Below are 25837 nucleotides of genomic sequence, written 5' to 3'. Positions count from 1 at the left end.
TTCCTGTTTTTAATGAGATACTGAGATAATGAGGCTTATTCCTATTCTCAAGTTAAAGGATTTCTGGGAAAGCATTAGGTTCACAACAAGCGCTTGGAAACTTGGGGGAAATTTCCGCTAAAAAGGGATTCGGTGTGGAAGGAGCACAAATGGGTGTTGCCTCCGTATGTCCGCCTTCTCGGGCCCCTGGCAGAGGGTGCAGAAGAGCGGGAGTTTCAATGAGCTTCTATTATTTACACAGCGGCTGAGCTTTCTCAGGTTGCTGCCGCACATGCTTCACTTTACAGAACCCGTCTGTATTTACTTTCCCTGGTGCTCACGTCCAGAGAGGACTCTGGAGAGCGGCTCCGGACGGGTTTGTTGGGCGCATTTAAATCTTTTAGCGAACGGAATTCTGGAGGCCCTCAGCCGCAGCCGGGCTGGTACCAGGAATGGGCTTTGGAACAGCCGCAGGGCCACCGCAGCCCCGCATAGCCCCAACTCATTCCTCTCCCTCCCAGCCCGCCCTGAAGGGTTCGGAGCACAAATCCCATGAGGAGCAGCTGCGGGATTTGGGGATGTAAAACCTGGAGGAGGTTCAGGGGGACCTTATCACTCAACTACCTGAAAGGAGGCTATAGCCAGATGGGGTCGGCATCTGCTCACAGGCAACCCGATACAGGACCAGGGGAACATAGTCTTAAAATGCGCCACCTTAAGCCTGACATTTGGACGAATTTCTTCACAGAAAGGGTGATTAGACAGGGTGAGTCTTCACAGAAAGGTGAGCGGGCTGTCTAGGGAGATGGTAAAATCACCATCCCTGGAAGTGTTCAAGAAATGACTGGACGTGGCACTCAGTGCCATGGTCCAGTTGACACGGCAATTTTCGCTCACAGCTTGGACTGAAAGACCTCAGAACTCTTCCCAAACCCTATCCGTTCTGTGATCGTGTAGAAATGGCGACGCTCCGCGGGCGTTCCCGGCCAACGGCCGCCATTGGCCGCCCGCCATCGCCCGCCCCGGCCCGGCCCCCGGCCCGGCCCCCGCCCCGCCTCCAGCGCGCGGGCACGAGCGCGCGCCCGCCCGGCCTTCTCGCGAGATCGGGAGCTGCTCCCGCGCCCGTTTTGAAGCTGCGCGCGCGGACGCCGCGGCCGTTGTTGGCGCGCGCGCGGGGCTGCGAGGGGTCGGTCCCGCAGCCGCTCCTCGGCCATGGGAGCCAGAAAGAAGCTGCTGCAGGTCCAGGAAGCCTTTCAGCTGGCCCAGAAGCCTCACCAGAACCACGCGAAGCTCGTGGTGGCTCTGAAGAGCACTTATGCTCAGGTACGGCTGCCCTCGGGCGGCCCGGCGCGGGGGGAGCTGAGGGCCCCAGCGGCTGCTCCTCTGGTCCCCCGGGGGGCGGGGGCCGCCTCCGCAGTGCTCCCCTAAAACGAACACCAGTGTGCCTAAGGAGAGCCCGCGACTTAAAAACAAGCAAGCAAACAAAAAGAACCCCAGCCCTCCCCAAAAAACCCCACGCAAATGCCGCAAAAGCAGGCTGCTGGACTCTTCTGCCCAGTTGTCTCCTGCGAGCGCGGCGGTGAGAGCTGCCCGCGGGTGCTGGTGATGCCGCGGGAAGGTGGGAAGGTGTTCGGGTGCCCGAGGTGTGGGTGTGACACAGGATATAATGGACGGGGTGTTGATTGTTGTCCTGGAATCTGTCGGCCTGGTGGAACCCCCGATTGCAATGTACCTGCTGTGTAATTAGTTTATAGCAAAATACTCACTGAGGGGAGCACGACAGCGGGTGTGTCCCGACCGCTGGCTGTAGCCCTTTAAAAATTTAAATTCAATTGGAAGCTGTCAATTGTAAGCCCACTTACTTTATTTTTCTGTGGTACAGCTTTGAAAGATGAACCGGATAGTTATCTTTTGTTGTGGTTTGATTTTTTTTTTTTCCCAGTTGGATGATAAAGAAAGCTTTAATGAAAAATTCATTCACTTCCTCAAGTATGCTATGATAATCTACAGGCGGGAACCAGCAGTGGAGCGAGTGATCAATTTTGCAGCTAGATTTGTTACTTCATTCTATGAGACGGAGAAAGAAGATGGTAGTGAGGAGGGAGAAGAAGATAATTTACTTCTAAATTATGTGTTTAAATTTCTGCTTGAGGTACAGTTAACATTTATTCTTGAATGTCTAACGTTTCTAACATAGCAAATGGAAACTTTTTGCAGTGGGGAAAACTTGCTGCTACCTGACAAAACCTACAAATTGGAACTTAAAAAGTGAAAGCAAAACAAAGCTAGTGCTTGACACGTAACACCATCCTCATTCCCCCAACACAAAAAGATCCACCACATCACATGCAATAATCCAACAACTGGATTTCAAAATTTGGGCTTTTGAGAAAAATGAAAGTTCTCCTATATGACTGTCAGGTATATTTATAAGCATGAAATTGTGGGAGTGTGGTGGAAATTAACTTATACTCTTCCTTTGATAACAAAAATATGAAAAGATCTGTACAACTGTGGTTGGCATATGTACTATTCCTTTGTGCTTACTGCAAGTGTTACATAGAAAGATAAACAGTTCCAACAGCATATAGACACAAATAGAATTACATTTTCCTAAGCTATTGATTTTCCATGGTAAGATTATGGATCAGGCCTAAGATAACTAATCATAATTGCTAATGTCTTTTTCTCCTTCTAATGTTTTGTGGAGGCAGAGCAGTAAGCTGGCTGATGCACTGCAGGCTGCATGCAGTGGTCAGCGTGCTGCTTCCTTTGTGAAGGCACTGCTGATTTTCCAGAGTCACTGGTCCAGGCAATGGGCTGTAATTGCTTTTCAGTTCTGTGACTTTTTTGAGATTAAAAGTAAAATTAAATTGGAAAAGCTCTTGAAATGTAGAAGTGCATATTTCATTTATTCTGTAGAATATTAGGCAGTTAGATGTGCATATTAATAGCTTTATGATGGAAATGAAAAAAATGTGATTATAAAAATACCTTTTTTTTCTTTCCCTAAGTCTCACAATGCCAACAGCCATGCAGTGAGGTTTCGAACCTGTCAGCTTGTTAATAAGATTTTGGGAAATATGCCAGAGAATGCTGAGATTGATGATGACTTATTTGATAAAATTAATGGAGCTATGCTGATTAGACTTAAAGATAAATTTCCAAGTGTGAGAATTCAAGCTGTCTTGGCCCTGTCAAGACTTCAAGATCCTAAGGATGAAGCCTGCCCTGTTGTTAATAGTAAGTAGTATTGGTCTTTCACTTTTGTCTAATTTACATTACTTTAAAGTAGTTCAAAGCTTTTTTTTTTTTTTTGAGCATTGAATAAGTGGATATTTGAGGGTAATCTTGTAATAATACATAAACTGTGAAACTTTGCTAGAGGAGTTGGAAGATGCAAGATGTGTGTTCAAGGGGAAAGGACAGCTGTTAGGAGAGATCTGCTAGACAGTCACACTGGGCTCAGGCTGCTCTGGACTGAATGTAGAAGTAGGCTTGTGAAAATGTGTTGTATGCTAGAGTGGAGGTATAATACATGTTCAGTTCTAGCCCTCTAAGGACCCTATAGTACTGTTAATTGAATCAGTACAAAACTCTTAGAAGTGTAGAGATGATAGAGAAAAACTATTGTTGTCTCAAATTATGATCACTTTTCTAGAAGGGATCAGCATCTCTGCAAGGCAGGGATCTTGATGATGTTTGAGGGTTTCTTTGTGTATTGTATCATTCTTGCCTAAGTTTCCATTTCCTTTGCCTCGAGGTTGACAAAGTATACTTTTGTACCAGCAGAGCTGGTATTTAAATTGTGCCCTGATTAATCTTTACATATTGCCTTTTGTGAAGAATTACTTAATTGGGGGTTTCTGTTGTTAAGGGAGCTTCTTTTAAATTTTATTTTCTATGTGATGTTTATAGGTTACTTATTTAGGAGCACATAAATTTCATAGTAAATCATTGTCTCACAGAGCAAGATGAATTTGTGTACACTGTGATTAAACTAAATTTATAATTGCTTTGAATTTTGAGTAAGGTTCAAGAATATAATAAAAGAGCATGAGCAATGTGAGGGATTTGCTGTAAGAGTTTTGGTAGGCTTAATGGAGATTGCAGTTTTCCATTTATAGGAAAATTTGAGGATCTAGTTCAAAAGATAATGAAAAGGTACAACTAGTGAAAAGAGGTCTTACAGAGCCAATATTTGGAAATGTTTTATTTTTCTGCTAGTAAATGACAAAGTGGTTATTTATGGGTGAGATCTAGAGCAGCAATTTTTGGAGTTATTACCTGAAGATCTTACTTATGATTGCAAACATTATTTCTTTTGACATCATAGCTCAGCATGTAGCTACCTTAAAATCTTGGGGTTGAGACCCTGATCTGTTTCCTAAATTATCAGCTCTGCAGGGCAGGAGAGGGGGTTTGTAACAGCTGCTGATTTTTTTTTTTAAAGTATTTTCTGTTTTTCTATGTTTCAAACTCGTATGAAAGCGTCATTATGACTATTTTATTTTCAGTTTACAGCACACTGCTTGAAAATGACTCCAACTCAGATGTGAGACGTGCTGTGCTGTCATGTATCGCTCCCTCAGAAAGGACTTTGCCAATCATTGTAGGCCGCACCATGGATGTAAAGGAGGCTGTCAGAAAGCTGGCATATGAGGTAAATTGGGTCACTTACCATTAATTTCAAAGGCTGACTTAGGAAAAAGGCTTTCAATCTTTGATTATATTTCACTTACCACTAAGAACAGTTAAATAATTTATTTTCATTTACCAAAATTTTGAGAGGGGCGGATTTAATCCAAGTTTTCTAGTTAAAACTGCTGAACTTGACTGTAGAACTTTCCTGATGGAAATTACTTGTGTGGTAGAATTTGTCTGTTGAAGATCAGGTAGTAACAGTATAAATTATGTATGCAGTCAGTTGTTTTTTCTCTATGCATTCTGTTACTGAAGCAAATTTGTTTCTCTGTTATTGCATAGTGGATGTTAGGACCACAGGGGTAGTAAAAAATGGCATGGTTTTGGTTTTGCAAATTTGGGAAGTATCAACTGTTATTCATGTTTACATGCAGAGGTAAGAAAGCGTGCTAACGTGTCTGTTCCTTATGCAGGCATCTTACGGGAGATCTTGAAACAAAATGTTCCATTTTTTCACACAGAACTGTCTTCTGCCATTTTTATCTTAGGTTAGATTGGTCTTTTCAACTGAATCTCTGTGTTAGTGGCTTTTTAAGGAAAGTACTAAGTTCTGCAATTTATTGTAGGTATTCATTACTTGGGCACTTTAAAGAGAGAGGATAGTTTTCATGTCCAGGTGTTACATTCAAGCAGAGCTGATGAGCTTCTAAACTATGTGTTAATTTTATTGTTTATTTTACTTTACATTTTCTTCCATGCACAAGGATTGATAGTTAATTGTTGGTGCAGTACTGTTGGTATAGGTATTAGAGATTTCTTGGTTAAAACTCTAAGTGTAAAACCATAGGTAGATAATGGGATCGTTTGTTATCATATGTGGAAATGTGTTTTAATGTCTTAATATTTTTTAAGGTTTTGGCTGAAAAAGTTCACATGAGAGGTCTGACAATAGCACAGAGGGTTAAATTGTTGCAACAAGGACTTAATGACAGATCTGGTAAGAGACCATAAGTTTCTTAACATCTTAATACTAATGTTAAAGAGAGAATACTTTCTGATTTTAAAATGTTGGGGTGCTGTATGCAGAAGCTGTGATGGCAATAATAAGGAGCTCAAAGGGAGTAATGAGGTACCAGGAAGTGTTTAGACACATGAAATCTGCTTGCTGCTTTATTTTTCCAGGCTCCTTATAGTGAACAAACCAGAAAAGAATTGCACTTTCAAAAAACGTGAAAGACAATGAGCTTTAAAATAGGACCAAATGCTATTAAAATTAAAAAAAAAGTAAGTAAACACAGAATTAGATAAATGTAATTAATTTGGTCTATTCAGAAATGCTACGTTACAGATATTTTTGTGATTAATAAATGTATTAAAGAATTTAAATGTGAACATTAATATCAGTTTGAAAATATTTCCTATGTGCCTTCAGAGAGAAATCTTTTCAGCTGGTTAATTTTTTGTTTAACTAGCTTGAATTTTTTTTAATGAATCTTTGAGCCTTATGCATTTCACCATGGGGCAGCTTTATTCTTTTTAATGTCTTTTGTGCTGTATCACTCTATAGAAAGAGCCATTCAGAATGTACCCATAATTGTGTGTCATGGTGTTGCCAAAAGATGAACACATCACCTGCATCTGAGCAAGACAATTTTGGCCTGCCTACATAGAACACCCTTTTGGTTTTTTTGTTTTGCCCAAGAGCAGCAATTGTATGCATGAATTTCACAATAGAAGCTAGCAGTTTTACTGAGTGCTGATGTGTAATCTCCCTGCTTTGATTGGAAAGCCTGCACTAAGGTGAATTTTACTCTGAGAATTTCCCTTGCTGAATGATGTGCTGCTTGGGAATTGTGAGAATTATGATCTATGTGGATATTCACTTACAAAATAGGAGTGAAGTACTGGGGACTAGAGCTCTTTAAGGTGTGTCATGCATGCATGTGTTTTTATTGATCTGCTATAATTTTTGGCTAATTTTGGGGATCATATTCTGTTCTTGACAGGAAAGGAAGAGACAATCATCTGACTCCTTTTTTATGCTGTGTAGAACTACACTTAGAAAGACCACCTCCTTCTGTATAGGAAGTTTTAGTCACTTTGCCCCACCTATGCTGAATTGGTCTGTAGTAGCCTACAGAAGTTTGCCATGTTCTCTTTCTGAAGTCCAGCATTGAAAAACCCATGTTCTGAATTACTGTTTCTTATTGATACACTAGTTTTCTGTTTTATCTAACTAGTTGCTTCTTGTCTGCTGGCTGCCACCACTCCCCCAGTAATCCTTGGTTTTGAGAGATACTTCTTAGGATGAATGCATTTTTCTTAGTAATCTTTCCAAACTGGGGAGGAAACTACTTTCCCTGACTTTTCATGTGATCCTTCACTTGTCAGGAACAAGTAATTGTTGTATTCCTTTAAAGAAAAAGTACAGCCTTTCTGCATGACCTATTTTTTGGTGATATTGGTGAGTTCAACATAAAGAAGTGTCTTCTTTTATGATTCAGGACAGATACTTTCTTAGTGTCTGTCTCCACCTTAGGATGGTTTTACATCCCAGCTGTTGAGGACTTTTTCTTGACATCTAGAATCACAGGGTATGGAACATCTGCCAGGGTATTTAGTTTGACTGATATCATATGTTCCTGGCCAGGTGGGATAGGTTGTATTCCAAATTGGCTATTCTGTATTGCAAATCCTGTAAGTCTGAAGGATACATCAATCTTTCTTGTGAAGGATATATATATCTTTATTGAATTTGCTTATCTGGGTAACTCTTGAGGTAACAAGTGAGGAGTCTGCTCATTCAAAGTACATACATTGAAACTTTGGATGTTTTTCCATGTTGACTTATAGGGCTTATAATTAGATAAGGTGTAGAGTACATAATCCACATTGTGCTTAGTTATGCTTTTCAGGATGAGTTCAGCTCTCATTGTACTGTATTCTACTAGTTTATGCTTTTCACCTTCTTGGAGAGGTTTCTTATCCTTAGGACCATAATGTAGCTTTTTCAAGGCCTTTTTACCATTCTTTTTGAACTCCAAACTATATTTAACTGCTGCATTTATTATCATGAGTTACATATAAGAGGAAAGATGAATGTTGTCAGTGTGTGTGGATTTTGTTTCTCTTATACTGGATATTGTCTTCTGAAAGAGCAAAATTGTTTTGCTCCTTAGTTATTATGTTTTTATCTCCACCAGACTCTTAGCCTTTCAACTTCCCTGCTTAAGTCTGGGTGAGTGCTTTAAAGATGTATACATTCCTAATGTTCCCATAAATATTTTTTCATTGATTAAGTAGTACTCTCTTGATCCAGGAATTGTTTCTTGTGGCAGTGCTGAGTAGGGAGTTAAAGTATCATATGTGAACTTCATAATCCATTCACATAATTGAAATAGCATGAGAATTCTGTATGTCAGTTCTCAGGTAGTATCCTGCCTCCAAGACTCCTGAAACAGAGCAAGTATGTAACAATGCTTATTACCCAGAATGTTTGGGACTGGAGCATCTCTGTTACAAGGACAGGCTGAGGGACCTGGGCCTGTTCAGCCTCGGGAAAACTGGGAGGGGTCCTCACCCATGTCTGTCAGTGTCTGAAGGGAGGGTGGCAGGAGGATGGAGCCAGGCTCTGCTCAGTGCTGCCAAGCAACAGGACAAGAGACAAGGAGCAGAGACTGATGCACACAATGTTCTGCCTGAACACAAGGAAGAATTTCTGCACTGTGCAGGTGACCTTGCACTGGAACAGGTTGCCCAGAGAGGTTCTGGAGTCTCCCACACTGGAAGTATTCATGAAGTGTCTGGATGCAGCCCTGTGCCATGTGCTCTGGGATGGCCCTGCTTGTGCAGGGAAGTTGGACCAGATGATCCACTGTGGTCCCTCCCAGTCTTTCCTATTCTGTGATTCTAATTTTGAATATTTCTTCTACAGGAGTTTGTGGTTTGTAGGTTTTCTGGGTTGAGATGCTGTCTTTAAATGTAAAAGTTTTTTGGATAGAGGTTTTGTTTTTTTTTTTTAAATTCCTTGTGAGGGGAAAAATTACATTGCCTCAAAAAAAGGGTGTACCCCAGGTAGTTCTTGCTCAACAGGGCTTTTCTTTATTTAAGGTAATGTTAAGTTTAATTGTACAATAGCTTCATATGCAAAAAGACTTCTATAGGAACATGTTTTATGAAAGTATGTTTAAAATGTGATATTTTTTAAACTTTGTTTTAAACTGTTTGAATTCCTGTATTATTAGATGCTGTTAAGGAGGTAATGAAGAAGAAGCTACTTCAAGCCTGGTTACAATTCACTGAAGGGGATGTTTTAGAATTGCTTCATAGACTGGATGTAGAAAATTGCCCAGAAGTGGCCATCCCAGTACTAAATGCTATGTTTTCATTATCTCCACTTCATGACATCATTCAGAACTGTAAAAACCTTGATAGCAGGTATGCAGAGCGTTCTTCATTTCCAAAAGATGAGTGTTTTCTATGAGAATATAAAACTAAATTCCTTTTAACCTGTTAAGATACTGGCACATTTCCACTGTAAGAAAGTTATTTCACTATTATTGATGCTTTTTAAAGCCAGACAGGCCCACATCTATAGCTTTGGAGTGCAGTGCATGTACCATCCACTGATTTCGAAACATCTGTAGTGCTACTAACCAGAATGCAAGGCACTTCATGTGATACTGTGCATTTTCTCCCATAATAACAGACTAAGATTTTGCTATTGCTTATTAATCAGTGACAATCAGTCACTTAATTTCATCATCTGAGATTAGACTCCTACCACACTTCAAAATCATTTCGTTCTGATTGATCTGACCTTTGTCCTGAGCAAAATGAAGCTTCCATTCTGAAAAACTGGGCTGAGATTTTTTTAAGTACCAGATCTCTTAGACTAATGACATTTTGAAAAGTAAGTCAAATTAGTCAGTTTATAATGAAGCTTACATTAATTTAATTTATGGAAACCACTAGGATTGTTTTTGTATGAAGTTTCTGAGTACAGCTTGAATGATGGAGTATCAGAATGGTAAATGGCTAGATTTTTTGTCTGTGGTTTCTGTTTGTTAAATTTACTTTTAAATAAAGACCTGTCAGATTAATGAGAATCTGTCAAAAGATCAGTTTTCATCTGCATGTTGCCTTGGGTGTTTTTGGCTGTGTTTTTGTTTGTTTTGTATGTGAGCAATCTAAAACAAAACAAAAATTGTTGATAGTTTACAAGTAAAATGGGATTCAAGGGAGTAAAAAGTACCACTGCAGAGTCTTTTCTGTTTTGAAGTAGAATGAATGCAGAACTTAATGTTCTGCTTCAAAAACAAAGACTAATTTCCATGCTTGGCATGAAAAATACTATGGATCTAAAAAGGAGTGGGGATCTCATGATGGATGATCTGTGTATGATGGCAGATGGATGATGGGCTTACAGAGTTGCTGAGAAAAAGTTGTATTAGATTTTGCATTTGACATACTGTGATTGCTACTCTACTGTTGTCTCAAGATCTTGTATTAAGAATGGAAGAAAGAATTCAGAGAAGCTGAAAAAATATTTTAATGCTGTTTTGCATTTCTGTGGTTTAATGGTGTTCAGTTTTCCAGACTAGTGCAGTGATAACAATGTTTCATAAAGTACCTGGCTGGTTGCTCTAGGTGGTCTGAAGGGTTGGGCAGAACGTTTCTGCAAACTGAGCAGCCTTGAGTTAAAATACTGAGAAGGGCAATATAGTGAATGGCTTCTGGAGTTCTGTGTCCTCAAGAGAGAGGAAGTGATTTTTCTCCATCTCTAACTATTTCTGTGGGGAGTACCTTTGATGGAGTTTTATTTGCATTTTAGGAAATAATATTTATTTCTTATTTTCTAATACTTCTGTGTATTTATTATTTTAGACTCTTTGATTCATCTCTTCATATTGCTTTTTTTATTTTTGTTTAGAAAGCTGATTCCAGTGGAGGATTTAACAGCTGAGAATGTGTTATATTGGAGATGTCTTTGTGAATATCTAAAATCAAAAGGTGAAGAAGGTGAAGTTTTATTGGAACAGGTGTTGCCAGAACCAGCTATATACGCAGATTATTTATTGAGGTACATTGCATTTAAAAATAAATCTCTTACCACTAAAGTATATTTTTATTTTTAAATAAGAGAATATTTATTTTATTCAAGTGTTCAGGTGTTCTTCAAATCCAAAACTGTGCTTGCCAGGGATTTTAGCTTTTCTTTGCTTTTTTGAAAAGATTTTTGGGAGATTTTTTCAAGCTTGCAGAAATTGACACTTCTTCCAGTGTTGTCATTTGTGAAAATAAAGTAAAATTTTGCTGCTGTCCCTAAGAGAAGCATTTTTGAATTGAAACTTCCCTTCTCTTTTGCCTGCTTAGGCAGACATGCTTTCTAAAACTTATGTTTGAAGGCAGTGACAGAGCTGCCAAATGAGCAGTTACAGAACAGTTATTTAACCCACTGCAGGAGGGTGGAAATGAATGTTCAGGAATTTTGAACAGAATTTGCTTCTGAGCATGGATAATGCTGGGAAATCTTAACTGAGGTGCTGTACCTGTAAAACAGTGAACCTTCCTGAAATGATAATAAATCAGATATGCTGAAAAATGCATTGTATTGATGGATGTTCCCAGTTAAAAATATGCATATTCTTTTCTCACTGTACTGGGTGTAGCATACTGGTAGTGATTACAGAAGTCATTGCTACTTTTCAGTGTGGAATGTGTTAACATGTTTCATAAACATTTAATAAAAGAAGCATCTGTGCTTCCTTAGTTTGGAAATGTATATCCAGTCTGGTGGGTATAAATTTATTCATTCATTATTCATTTTACAGTCCATGAAACATTTATTTTCCAAAAAATCTGTTCTTTCAGAGAACATTTGTTTTGTTTTCATCCAATCTTACTCAAAGTGCCTTCAGTTACATTACTCTTCAGGGTGAGCCTAAAATTAATCAGGTTTACTAGTAATTGTTTATGGTATGAACTGTTAAAGCCCTCATTGTTGTTTCAGGTAAGATTTTCAGTTCTCAGTTTTCAGGGGTACAGTTGTGCAGTGCACTGTGAGGGTGTTGGTTAGGAGGAGCAGGAACTTGTCGGTCACTGGGACTTCAGGAAAAAGCAGGATTGTGTGCTGCTTTCCCATATGCACTGTTACCTGCTGCAGGTTATTATTAAGTGATCAGAAACAACTTTCATTTCAGATTTTAAATAGTAGTTATGTGTGAAGTTTTTTATCCTAAATTTGAAGAAATTGTATAAATTTGCTAAAATTAACAAGCTGTTACTGAAAAGTATCTACAAAGCTGAGGTAGAAAAAAGCGTATTTTTCACAGCTCATGTCAATATTTGAATTGTATTTTATGATATTGAATTTTGTACTTGATGTTTCACTTCAGATTTTCTGAACATGCATAACTCTCACTGATAGATGAAACTTTGATAAAAAAACAATTGAGTCTAGAAAAATAAAGAAATGGAACAAACTGATTACACTTTCCATGCTATATGGCTGAATGTATCTGATAACAGATTATTATTCTGTGATGACATATTTAATCAGATTAAGACATCACTGTACACTTCCATGATTTTCTTGTATTTTGTCTTGTAGGCAATATTACAATTCTGAACTTGTAAAAGATACATTGTACCTAAATATGCAGAAAATAGTAAGAAAAATGGTGTATCTATACATTTGTTCCTAAGATGTTACCTTTATGCATTTTTACAGAACTGAAATCACATTTCCTATTGTATTACATTCACAAAAGGGATTTCTTGAAATGAAGTGCATTATTTTGAAACTGTACATTATTTGGTATACATAACTTAACAAAAAATAATCTATGAAAAGAACACAATCATTAATTTTTAAGGTTTGTACCTAACCTAACCACTTGTTTTTACAGGACACAGAAGTGGTGGGATTTTTTATTGGGGTGGAGCAGGAGTGGATATTTGGATTTGTTTGGAGTGTATTTATTTATTTACTTATTTATTACTGTCCAACAGTGAACCTGAATGTAATTATATCTGTTGTGTTTGGATTCAGTTATCTTCAAAATATGCCAATTCTCAGTGAAGAACAAAAAGAAGACTTCAATTGTTTTGAAAACCTGATGACAAAAGAATTCATAGGCCAGCAACTGATTCTAATCATAGGCTGCATGGATACCATGGAAGAGGGAGGAAGGTAAACTCAAATATCAAATTTGTGTTACTGAGCTTAAGACACTCTTGCCTGAGGACAGGTATAGAACCTCTGCTTGGAAAAGAACCTGATCAAACAGATAAAATACAGTTCTAATGCTAGCTGGGGTAGAAAGCAGTCTCCTTAGTGGAATTGGTCCCAACATTGTGCCAAATACTGTCTGCTTACTTTTATGGAAATGTAAGTTCTAATTCTGATTCAGCATTGTTAGGGGAAACAAATTCAGTTCTTTTTGTAATATATCATTGAGATTATGAAATTACAGAACTGCTTATTTGGAGTATAGTATGTAAAAAATAAAGGGAGAAAAATGTATTGCTTCACCACAGATGACTTGTAGCAAGTAGCCTGTTTGTTTCTTGTGTTTTTAAGCTATAACTGCTAAGGCCTAAAAGGCTACAAATATCTTAGATGCCAGGCTAAATTGTGTTAACTGAGTCATTCTTATAATTTTAACAGCCTTTTGGTATGAATTAAGAAGAGCAAACGAATTTGAAAATTCATACCATCACAGGCATTTTGTGAAAACTTACAGTTGTGATAGTATAAACACAGCAGTAATTTCAAACTCTCACTGGAATGTGTCAATGTGTGCCAGACTGGCAGGATAGTTTAAGTTGTATTTTTCTTTCTTTCTCTTTTTTTCTTTCTTTTTTTTTTTTTTTTTAATGTTTTCAGTCAGATAATTTCCATGAAAGCATTCTGCAGTATTGATACTGTTTTTGCTGGTATGGCTTTTCTTTGGATGGTAGGGATATATTATTAAAAAATTCAGCATTTTCTAATCAAAAGAAAACAGGTAAAATCAGTAAAAGACAAACATTGCTAAGTAAGAAGATACATTTGGCAGTTAATGTAGCTATGGACAAAAGTTTCATACTGTATTATGAAATCTTCATCACAGTATCTCCAAGTTGGTAGGATAGTAACTTTTATGTCTTCCATTTTCTTGAATAAGCAATCATTGTTTGTTTTTTTTCCTCTAATCCAGAAAGCATCTGCTAGTTATTTTACAAAAGATTCTCATTTTACCTTCAACTTCAGCAGCACTTATACCTCTGCTTGTTGAAAGATTGCTCAGTATTGTTAAGGATGAGGACAGAAGGATTCAAATTGTAAGTAAATGTAAAAGCTTGTTTCTAGTCTGTCTTCCCCATAAATCAAACAGCCTTTATGAAGCATTGTAAAAGAAATATCAGTATTTAAATATTGTCTCCTTCTCTCTTGGGTTTTTTGGCTTGTTGGGGTGTTTTTTTGTTTTTGTTTTTTTTTTTTTGTTTTTTTTTTTTTTTTTTTGTGGTTTTTTTTTTTGTTTGTTTTGTTGTTGTTGTTGTTTGTTGTCATTTTGGTTTTAGGCATAGCTGTATTTTGTGGTTTTCTAGAGAGCTTTATGTTTAAAGATGTGACTGGTGTTGTAAATGCAGTCCTCCCATGAGGAATGTGTTACACTTCAGTAGCCTGTTCCAGAATATTTTATTGTATTAGATGCAAAGTGTTTTGACAAAAACATTCAAAGTGAGGATGATGTAGATTTCCAGGTTTCATGTTTCTCTTCCTTCCTGTTAACTCACATAGGTGCTTAAGGTCTTCTTGTTCCTTGCTTACCCAGCTGGATGGGAAAAAATGGGATTGAAATGTGCTCATGGTAACATAGTGTTTTCAAATTGAGGATTATTTACAGGGAACCAGCTGATAAGAGAAACTGCATAGATGTGGAATACTTTTTCAGAAAGATAATATTTTAAATTTGGAAAAGTGAAATGCTTAGTATATATCTGGACTGCAATTAATGGCACTAATATACTGTTTGTAACAATAGATTGCAGAAATTATATCAGAAGTTCGTGAGCCAATTGTTGCAATTGACCAGCCTATTGATGCTGCTGAAATAAGAAAGCGGGAGCTTAAGGTGAGCAGATTTGAGTTAATAATAAAAATATTTTTTTAAACTTAATCACCCAGAGTTTTACATAGTAGGTTAATATTGGCTAGTGTCAATAGGGTATCACTGGCTAATACTGCAGAGGTTACTATGTTAATTTTCTTTTTACTTTGTATTTCAGCTGGCTGAAATAAAAGTGAAACTTGTCGAAGCAAAACAAGCTTTGGAAGAATGCATTACTCTTCAGGATTTTAATAGAGCATCAGTATTAAAAGAGAAAATAACTGAGTTGGAACACACAAAAAATGATCTGATAAAAACAGCAGAGCAACCTGAAATTAAAGAAATGCGTGTGGAGAAGGTCTCTTCCTTTCCTGTATTCCTAAGTGCTGGTTATGTTTTAAAATTTATTCTTAATTTTAAAAGAAAGTGTAGCTTGGCCTTGTCTCAAATACATTTTAAAAATTGAAATCAAATATTTATGGTATTAGTATTCTTCTTCTGCAATTATAGAAGCCAATAGTATGCTCTAGCAAAAGATAAATTGTATAGAAGCTGATGGTATGCTCTAGAAAAAAAAAATTGCAGTCTTGTTCTTACTCTTTTTACTCTTAACTAACTGAAAATATAAAAAGGAATTAATTTTGATCATAGCTTATAGACAGATGATGACTAATATTCTTGCACAACACATGTGCAGTGGACAGGAAAAGTTTATTTGGGTAGGGTCAAATTGATTAGTGGCCCCATTCTTATCATAGCCAGAATTTGTATTAATAATGTTTTTCTCTTTTCCCTGACCAACCTGAAGAATGATCCTGAAACACTGTTGAAGTGTCTGATGATGTGCTACGAGGTTCTGAAGATCATGTCTCTTTCTAAAGGCATCGGTCCAACCATCAATGAAATCATTCAGTCTCTGGTACGTAGGAATGCAAAATAACTCGAACTCCTTAGTAAATGCAAAAATATTAAATGATGCCATTGCATTGTTCATACTGTATCTAGTCTGGTTTTTTGTGTGGATTTTTACAATTGTCTCCTCAGAACTATTTCAAGTACATCAAAGTGGCATCTGTATTTCTTAACTTGGAACTGTGTATTGTTTCTCTGCAAGACTGTTAATGTCTTTTATGAAGAAATGTTTAGGCTTGTTGTTGTGTGTTGGTTTTTTTGTTTCCCAGAGTGATCAACTCAGTTTTGTTTGAAAACAAGTATTTATTAAAAACAAATACAAAGCAGAACACTCATGTGACTTTTGCCATTATTTTGTTGCTGATTTCAAACAACGTATTCAATCTGCTTCTGTTTATATCTAGATAAACAGAGTACTTGATAGTTGCCATTTTCTAATACTATATCAAAATAAATTATTTCTAATTTCAGGGTAACATTTTAGTAGGCAGAGTTTTGTTTTCAGTTTATGTATTTTGTCTATAAAGTTTAATATTATTGTTTTCAGATACTTCCAGGTATAACTAATGTCCACCCAGCTGTGAGAAATATGGCAGTTCTGTGTTTGGGTTGCTGTACTCTTCAGAACAAAGAATTTGCCCAACAACAGCTTCCATTGCTGTTACAGGTAAAATGTCTGATAAGAAGTGAAATTATAGTCTTTGTGACTTAGTAAATAAATCTAGTCTTGTATCTCTAACAAGCTATCATACATAGTAATGTTCTTTGAGAACCAGTAATTCCTGATTTTCTGAAGATCTGGAGAGTGTGGTTTCCTGTAGATTTTTCTGATGTCTGATAAGATTCAGTTTATCTTGATAGTAGCATATTTTACCTTTGTAAGGTCACTTGTTGTCTTAAAATTTTCTAGGAATTCCTTATCTTTAAAGTCTCACTTTCTCTTCCAAATCTGGGTGAAATCTGTCATGTATTTGTTACTCAATACAGAAAAGAGAAGCTGTAGGATTCTTTAAGCTTTCATTGGGAAACCAAACTAATAATGTGTCTGATGGTTTTCACACTTCTGTTGCATACTTCCTGTGATACTGGGTGTCTGATTTAAATTCTGAGTAATTAATATGTTTATATTAAGGATTAAGGAAGAGTTGTTAACTAGAGGATAAAGCAATATTCAAACCAACAATAGCATGGCCAAACATCTGTGGATATGGAGCTTGTTGGATGCTGTAATATCCACAGTTCCCAACCTTGTGGTGATTGTTGTGATAGCAAGCTAATGATATCAAATATGACACTTGTTAACCCTGGTTTTTGATCCTGGATTTGAGGGAAGTGTGGGTGGTAACTGTGCTTTTCTAAGAGTGTGTTCAGGCAGACATTGGAGAAATGACAACAGGAGTTGAACTGATGTGCTTGGCTCGGACAAGATAGTAGAGTTGTCAGTCATAGTAGGAGAGCTTTGGGTTCCTAAAAAAGTAACATTTACTGTTGTTTTTAATTTGGCTTTGAGTATGTCGCATTAAAAAAAAAAGTTTGTTTGGAGAGGATTTCAGTTACTTCAGTAACTTAAATTTTTGAGTTAAGCAATCTTTCTGCAGATTGTAAATCCCACAATCTCTATGTGGGCTGCAATCAGAAGCAGGGTGTTGGACTAAACAGATGTAGAATCTCTCGGCTAACCCTTGAGGCATGGTTTGACTTGCATGGAATTTGAACTATAATACCTATAGTAACCTATGTAACTTTGACTTTTGTCACTCATTTGGTCCCTGTTGTCTTTTTACATTCCATGATTTTAATTAAGCTGTTCTTTTGTTTAGCTATATTTCTGTAATGCCTAACACTCTGCAGCTACCACAGGCAAATAGACTTTGTTTGTCCAGTGTCTGTTTATGGGTTGAACAATAAAATTACATCTCATACATGGATGTTCACTCCATGAGTGAAATTAATTTGATTTTATGTAGTGCAAATTGCATAGATGACTTAATAAATTATTTCTCAGATTGTATTACAAATTTAGGTTAATAATACAAAGTTGGAAAATTGGTTCAAGTATTATAAAAAGTTTCCCAAAATAACCAATCTTATTAAAGAAAAAATCTTATTATGCCTAATTTCAAGATTGATGGTCTACTGGAACATGATGTTTATTTTCCTTATTAAACCTAGGTTTTGCAAATAGACAACATAAAGATAAAGCTCAGTGCTTTAAAGGCAATCTTTGATCTACTAATACTGTTTGGAATTGAGCCTTTTAAAACCAGAAGAGGCAATGACTCTCAAAGTGAAAGTGCACACATTAGAACTGAAAATGGTGAGGATGAAAGTGAAGCAATAGAGGAGGAAGAGGAGACTGCCACAGTTCACAGCCTTCTGAAGCTTCTGTCTGGCTTCTTAGACAGCAAGGTAAGGAATGTTATAAAATTTGCCTTAGTTTTGTTTTAAAATTATTTTTGCAGATGGCTTATCATCCCATTAGGTTGCCTGGGAATATTATGTGATGTGAATTGAAATTAATGGTCTAATATTAAAATACCTGTCCTAGAAAATGACTACAAGTTTGTCACTGGTACAGGCTAAGATTACCCTTGAGCAGCTTTGCATTCTATTTGCAGTGGAAATAAGTGAATGTAGAGAAGTGATTGGTAAGACAGGGTATAGGCTATTGCAGTAAAGTATTAGTGAAAAACATGAAGGTTGGTGTATGGTGTATGTGATGAGCCCTTTGTTCAGTTTTCAGAGCTGAGGACAGAAGCTGCAGAAGGCATTGCCAAGCTGATGTTCTCTAGGAGGCTGAGCAGTGCCAAGCTCCTTTCTCGTCTCGTTCTGCTGTGGTACAATCCCGTGACTGAAGAGGATACTCGGCTCCGACACTGCCTGGGAGTTTTCTTCCCTTTATTTGCTTATGCAGATAGGTAATGATCTTTGTAATTTGTTTTATGACAATATAAATTCATTTAGCAGCTTTAGGAACCTTTTTTGGTCTTGCACTAGTAGAAATGGCACAAATGCAAATTAGATTTAGACATCTAATTCACTCTCCTATGCCTATTGCTTTTGAAAGTACATAATCTCAACCTGTGACCATTCTGAAGACTTTCCATTAATGGCTTTCCATGTGGCTTCCTTTTCTTTTTTCCTTTCCTAAGCCTACGATCAAAACTCTTCTCAAAGAGATTGAATAAAATTAATTTAAAAATATGTGCTTTACTTATTTATGGTGTTGAGCACTACAGGTAGGCTTTGATGTGTCACTAAAAAGTAGCTAGCAGGAATGCTTCAAAAGAAAAGCAGTTATCAAAGCAGCAGGCTGCTGGGTTGTGGTTTGGGGTTTGTTTTTGGTTTGTTTTTGAACCAAGGAATACTCCAATTTAAATTCACAGCATATTCAAATCTCCTGTTTTGGTGGTGGACAAAGGAGGTAGGGAGTTTATGTAAGGGAATAAGACCTTAAATAGCAATTCTCATCTCCTTTTACCTGCTGCTGAAGGCTTACTTTTCAGTAGCTGCTGGTGGTTTTATTAAGTTAGAACAAACTAAGTATTTATCTGCTTTTTTATAGTTAGGTTTTAATTTAGGTGTATTATGACACCTAAATTAAGTTACCTTACCTATTTTTCAAAACAAATTAAATTAAATTTTTGTGGCCTGTACATTGCCACATTAAGAGGAGTAATACAAGGGGGAGTTGTCTTGAAGAGGCAAAAAACCCCTAAGCAATGTGGTATTTGCTGTTGTCAGAAAAAAAAATGAAGAAAAAGACCCAATTTCTCATAGAATGGACGTTTCCCTACTCAAAATGCTTATGAAAGTAACAGAAAAATTGATTTAATATGTTTCCACTATCTCTGATAATGAGTAATGAATTTAACCTTTTAACATTGATAATCTTTTATTTGTGAATGTCATCTGATGCTGTGAATTTCATTCTCTTTTTTTGAGAGTTCAAGTGATTGCCCACCTGAGTAGTCCCATGTATTTCCACATCATTTATAAATGAAGCAATTTCTTGTGGCATCTCATAGATGATTGTGTTCTTGAAAAAATAACATGGTGTATGTGTTAAGCAAAAATCAGAAAAATCTGTGGAGAAAAATATCCTATGTGTTAGTCTGGCTCATTGATTAGAATCTCTGTTTAGTTAGGAAATCTTATTTCTTTTCTGTCTCAAAACATTGTCTGCATCCTGGATCACAAATGGTCCATTTTAAGTTGAGTTATTTACTTTCTTCTAATAATACAGATACTGGATTATTAGAAGTGAATTATTAAATACCAGGTGTAATTCAGAACTTGTCTGCAAAGTTGCCATTCAGTAAAGGAGAATTTGGGTAATAAATGAGATTTGGTGGAGGCTCATACCTAAATTTGATACTGATCTCTCACAGAATTTTAAAGTACCATTTTTTTTTTTCTGGGTGCTGCTCTGTTAATCTTTCCACCTGGTCACAGATATAATCAAGAGGCTTACTTTTTGAAATGAAATATTTGAACTCTGAGGAAGAGATTTTGATCCTGTTTAAATTATCTGTCATGTTGGAAGTGTGATGTGAGATGCTAGAATAGAGACAATTCTTATTCATGGAATGTATTTATAGTGTATTAAACTTGCAGGCAGCATAAGAGGAGAAGCTTCTGCCTTGTGCCTGGGTGTTTTTAGAGATGTTGGGGTTTTTTTCCATTTACAGGGAATAATCTGAATGATCCTTCAGTAATGCTTGAGCCAATATAAAGCATTAAAGCTGCTGAAAGGGGGAGTTCTTGCTTTGGTTCTTTTGTAGCCAATTGTAGTGCTCAAAAGGATTTTTTTTGTCAGCTGATTTTGCTCCGTAATCCAGCAGCAAATAATCTGCTTTTTAAAAAGTTACTTGCTTTCTTGGTTTTCTCCTGTAGTTATTTGGGTTCAAATAGGAAGTTAATAGAAATATCAGCAAAAGTAAAGGCTTCACTTCAACTGTACCTTGTACTTTTTGACATCTTACTGTTAAATTGTTTTGACAAGTCTTGTGGAACCACACTTCTAGACAACTTGCTGCACGACCAAGTGAAACATGATTTTTAGGCTTGCTTGGCAGGAGTTAGGAACTCTTCTGAGAAAAAAATCACAAGTATTTCTTCCAAAAATCCTGTTAACCACTGCATACTTTTTTGCCAAGTTTCCTTGCTTTCCTACACAATGAGAAGTACCCCCAAAGAAATATGCTAGCAGAAAGGAGGAATGAGCAAAAAACAAGATTAATCTATGAAAATGAATTAGAGAAATGTATTTATGGAAATTTTTTCTCTTGTCCTTCAAGATAGAACATGCCTGTATGTATCAGTTTCAGTAGTCAGGATGAATATTCAAATTCTTCAGAGGAAGGAAGCGTTACTTAAAACTCCTTTGAAATACCATGTGCTAAAATTTCAAATGGTACTGTGAAGCAGTTTTGATATCTTGATCTTGCTGGCTGTTGCTTCCAGGATTGGCTGCTCCCACTTTGCTTTGATTGATGTACAAGTCAGTGAACTTTCATCATGGAAGAGAAAACTTAATTTTGTCTTATTATGCTACTAATATTTGACTTCATTGAAACAGGTCCAACCAGGAGTGCTTTGAAGAAGCTTATCTTCCCACTCTGCAAACACTGTTAAATGCTCCTGCAACATCACCTTTGGCTGAAATAGATGTCAGTAATGTTTCTGAACTGTTCGTGGATCTGACCAGACCAAGTGGACTGAAATGTCAGTCCAAGAAGTCTCAGGACTATCAGGTACAATGTATTAAAGTGTTGGAAAGTAGCACTTGTGGCAGATTAAAAACTACTCCCCCTTAGTTTACTGCTACCTGTCAGGGCCTCTGTGGGATTCCCAGTGTCAGCAGTTGGATTAAATGAGTGCCTGTTCAGGTAATGAAGTCTTTTAGCTTGAAACTTTCTTCCCCTTTTCCTTCCCTTTTCTTCCCCTCCATCCCAAATTTCCTGTCCCTCTTAAAATTAAAAAATGTAAGTAGGAACTTGCACATGGCTAATTGTTTATGTTGTGGAAGGTATTTATAAAAATCAGTTGGTGAATGTACTGAAAATAGTGCATTTTAGGAAGATGTTTGCTGTGTAAAATTAGCCAACTGTTTAAATCAGATTGTTCTCACTGTTGTCTCTTGTAAAAATAGTTCCCAGCAAAATTTCTGATACCTGATTTCTTTCCTTTGCAGGAGTTAACAGTGCATGATACTTTAGCCATGAAAATTTGCAATGAAATCCTGGCAGACCCAACTGCACCAGATGTCCGTATTTATGCAAGAGCTTTAAATTTTCTAGAACTCAGTAGTTCTTCTACAGAGAATCTGCTGGTGCTGCTCGATGAGATTCAAGAGGTAGTACATAAAAAGCATGGTTCTTACTTTTTTAATCATTAGTAGTCTAATATTCTGATACCCCTAAAAATAGGCCTTTTGTTTACTTTGACCATACGACTGGAATTTATCTTCTAAACAGTTTTGAAAATTGATTTTTGAATAATTTATAATAATCTGAGCTGATATCACTGCATAAACCACAGACAGTATAAGCATCTTGAAACAGTGTGCCTGACTTGATACATTGCAGTACAGTAAGTTCTTTTGTTAACTGTGGTGTAGTTATTATTTTTAAGTTAAAATAAATTTCAGTATTAAGTCTTGCAGTTTTGCAACTTATCTTTAGTTAATTATTAATGGCTGAAATTTTACACCTAAACTTATGGTATAATGGGAAGATCATTAGGCAACATGAAAAGGATGCTTGATTTAAGATGAAGTAGGAAAGGATTACAACAGTTTTACTTTGGTGCTTTTATTATTATGGAAAAAATTGAAATTTGGAAGTGTGGCACATGAACACAATGGTATATAGAAATGTTGGTAAGAATGCTGAACCCACGATGGGCATATGGTATTTTAGTGTTAGTATTGATGGAGAAAGTTTATCTTCTTTTAGCTTGACTGGTCACTTTCATATCACACAATGTATCCTTTATGCAGTAATTTCACCTAATCCTATTAGTAAGCAAATTTTATAGATAAAAGAAATAGTTGTAAATTCAAGTAGCGTTTAACATGAAATGTCTGCTCTCCAGAAAGTGGAAGATAAACCTTGTCAAAGAGCTATTGAGAAGCTCCATATGAAACTAACCAAGGATCCCAATGTGGGCAAAAACCACTCTGGAAGAACTGAGGAAACAGGTCTGTCTGAAAGGACACAGGAAAGAGACATCACACAGTCTGAAAATACTGTTCACAATGAAGAAGGTAATTAAGGAGCGTGCAATTCAATGAATTGTTTAGATATTACAAAAATAAGAAGTAACGGGACTTGGGAGGCAATTCCAGCTACTCCCCATATCACTTGTGCTCCAGCCCCTTCCCCAGCTCCACTGCCCTTCTCCAGACTCACTCCAGCAGCTCAATGTCTGTCTTGCAGTGAGAGGCCCAGAACTGACCATGGGGTTTGAGGCCTCATCAGTGCTGAGTGCAGGGGAATGGTCACTGCCCTGGACCTGCTGCCCACAAAGTCTCTGGTGCCAGCCAGGATGCCACTGCTGGCTCATGCTCAGCTTACAGACATTCAGCTCTTGGAGCTGCTCCCTTATCAGTGTCCTCAAATGGAAAATCACTGTTCCCATGCTCATGAGCCTCTGATTCAGGGGACTGGGCAGCCTGAGCTCCATCAGTAATATTAAAGAATCCAGCAAATGCAGCACTGAATGGCTCTGCTTTTTTCTCTAGTCCTGCTAGTCAGGTGACTAACCATCAAGTGTTCATCCAGTGTTTTGTTTGGATTTTCTCCTTCCTTTACTGTACTTTCAAAAGTCCTTCTTTATTATCTCACAAAACACTGACCACATTCAGCTGTAATTGAACTTTGGCCTTTGGTGCCTTCTCCCCACGTGTATGAACACAGCTCTGTCATCTTCCTGGAAAGCCTGACCTGCTAACTTGCAGAGATCCTGCAGTTCCTTTTTCCTCTTGAGCTTCACAAAGAGGTCCCTGTTCACACAAGCTGATCCTCTGTCCTGCTTGCTCAGCTTCCAACACAGTGGAAGGAGCTAAATAGTCATCAAGAATAGTTTATGTATTATTGACCTTTGCTGGGGTGGAGTTACAGCTGAGTGACATTTTAAACTTCCTGTTAGCTTTATTAGCTAGTTTCTGGTTTAAAGAAAAAGTGAGGTTCAGTTGTGTGGCTTTTTAACGTAGCAGCCAAAATTTAAAATCCTGGTATTTAAGATAATCAAGTTTTAATTTATGAGTTCTGCATTTGTTACTCTGTTTAACAGAAAATAATGAAGATGCTCTTCATACTCCAGTTAATGAAGTTAAAGAAACTGCAAAATTAAGATCCACAAGAAGCAAAACTGGCAGAGGTACACTGGCTACAATATTAGTTGTTTTTAATAAAATAATTTCATACTAACTTTTTGTGAATGTATAGATGGGAAAGCCATTCATACTCTGTTGTAGATTCACAGTTGTATTTGTTAAAAGATTAAAGTTGTTTGTTCTTTGGAAATTTTTGTGCTGTTAGCCTCTCCCAATAACAGAGATTTCAGGAAAGAAAAAAGGACTGGCTACAGGCTTGCAGATAACCCAGCCACAGCCACTGACAGTAACATACAGGTGTTCCTGTGAGAAGGAGAAAATTGTGGGGTTTGGGTTGTTGGCTTTTTGTGACCATATTCTATCAGTGCAGACTGAATATTTCTATGTTAGATGCAATTTCAAAGACTGAAGAAAAGTAGATACAAAACTAGTTCAAGAAAATAAATGATATCAAGATATGAAAAAAGACTTTTGCTTATACTTAGGACAGCGGAAAGCGTCAGAAGTGAGGTCTGTGAGCAGAAGAAAAACTGGTGCAAGTGTAAAACGCGGTCTTGAAAGGTAAATCCTTCTCTCCCCACCATCAAAACTATGATGTCTGTTCTAGCAAGGAAATTTAATTCAAATGTTTTTCTTTCCCAGACATATATGTTTTGATATTCTCTGTTCCAAAAACACTGATAATATTATAAGGAAAAAAATTTCTTTGAACTGGTACCTTTGAAACAGTGGCAGGTTCTGCCAAAGGAGCTTTTAATATTTTTTGAACATACCTTTTGTGTGTTAACAGATATTCTAGCTGAAAAAATTCACATTTTTGGTTTACATTATTGCTCTTCTTCCAGTTAAGTTTTTTCTGCCTTTTTAAATCTGTTCTGTGGAAGTATAAATGTTTTAAATTTAAATTCTTTTTCCCCCTCACAGTTTTGTTTGTTATCCAACATGTAGTTGACAAGCATCTAGAAATGACTGAGAAGTGAATATAGACAATGGATTTCTTCCCTTATGATTTTGCAGGATATAAGCATTAAAACAACATCATCTTTGTACTTTTCAGCTGTGTTCAAATCTTTCTTAAGCAAGTAATCCATTTACTGTGGACTTTATTGTGACCAGGGTCAGTCTCTCCCATTTGCCTATTTAATGTGTTTGCTTTGATTCCATCTAATTTTGGAGGAATTTGATTCCATCTGATTTTGCAACTCCTTATCACGTGGTTATCTTTACTGATACTGCTGTATCACTTGAAAATACCAATATATTCTCAAAAAATAAGAAGTGTTTAATTGGTAAGAAGGATTTTTGCTCTTTAAGACCATGTTTCAAGTTTGTTCCTATAAAAGCTCTTCAGTTTTAGTCTTTTTTACCTAACTCTTAAACAATCTGTGTTTCAGTTGTGATCAAATTCCAGAACCAGTCCCAGTGTCAAGTTCGAGGCCTCAGAGACGAGCAAAAACTTTGGCACTGGAGAAAACCCGAATGAATCTTTCCAGACTGTTAAATGAGGAAACAGATGAGTGAAGACAGGAGAAGAAAGTGCCTTTGTCAACACTGGTAGTTAACATCAGACTTGAAAATAAGATTTTTTTCTTGCTAGTCATATTTGTTCCTTTTATATGAATCATTTATAATTCTACATTTCTATATTATTTTTTTAAATAGATGCTTGTATTTCTTGTAATTCCTGATATAAAGTCCCTCATTCATGTAATAAAAATAGATTAAAATATTACCTGGACACAACTTGGATGTTTTTTCTTTTTCTTTATAGAGAAGAATGCATCTTACCTGAAAATAGAAATTGCTGCTGGTGCTAAATATTCCATAATTAAAGCTGTTTTGATAGTTAACAGTAGCAGTGGTT

General features: G+C 36.9%; 1 protein-coding gene across 1 annotated transcript; it reads left to right on the top strand.

Moving 5' to 3' along the window:
• The first annotated feature begins 1106 nt into the window (after nucleotides 1-1106).
• Nucleotides 1107-25716, top strand: NCAPG (non-SMC condensin I complex subunit G). Its single transcript, XM_054633244.2, has 21 exons — nucleotides 1107-1302; nucleotides 1922-2131; nucleotides 2994-3222; nucleotides 4497-4642; nucleotides 5536-5620; nucleotides 8868-9060; nucleotides 10556-10705; nucleotides 12677-12817; nucleotides 13827-13950; nucleotides 14655-14744; nucleotides 14899-15078; nucleotides 15529-15639; nucleotides 16180-16299; nucleotides 17805-18041; nucleotides 18369-18550; nucleotides 21214-21388; nucleotides 21829-21990; nucleotides 22731-22902; nucleotides 23931-24017; nucleotides 24459-24534; nucleotides 25368-25716. The coding sequence occupies exons 1-21, from the start codon at nucleotides 1192-1194 to the stop codon at nucleotides 25492-25494; spliced, it is 3108 nt and encodes a 1035-aa protein (XP_054489219.2). The 5' UTR covers nucleotides 1107-1191; the 3' UTR covers nucleotides 25495-25716.
• Nucleotides 25717-25837: the final 121 nt, after the last annotated feature.

This window comes from Agelaius phoeniceus, chromosome 4 (genome assembly GCF_051311805.1).
Source record: "Agelaius phoeniceus isolate bAgePho1 chromosome 4, bAgePho1.hap1, whole genome shotgun sequence".
In the NCBI taxonomy this organism is placed as follows: Eukaryota; Metazoa; Chordata; class Aves; order Passeriformes; family Icteridae; genus Agelaius; species Agelaius phoeniceus.
Note: the sequence above shows the minus strand (reverse complement) of the source record. Positions and strands in the feature narration are given on the sequence as shown.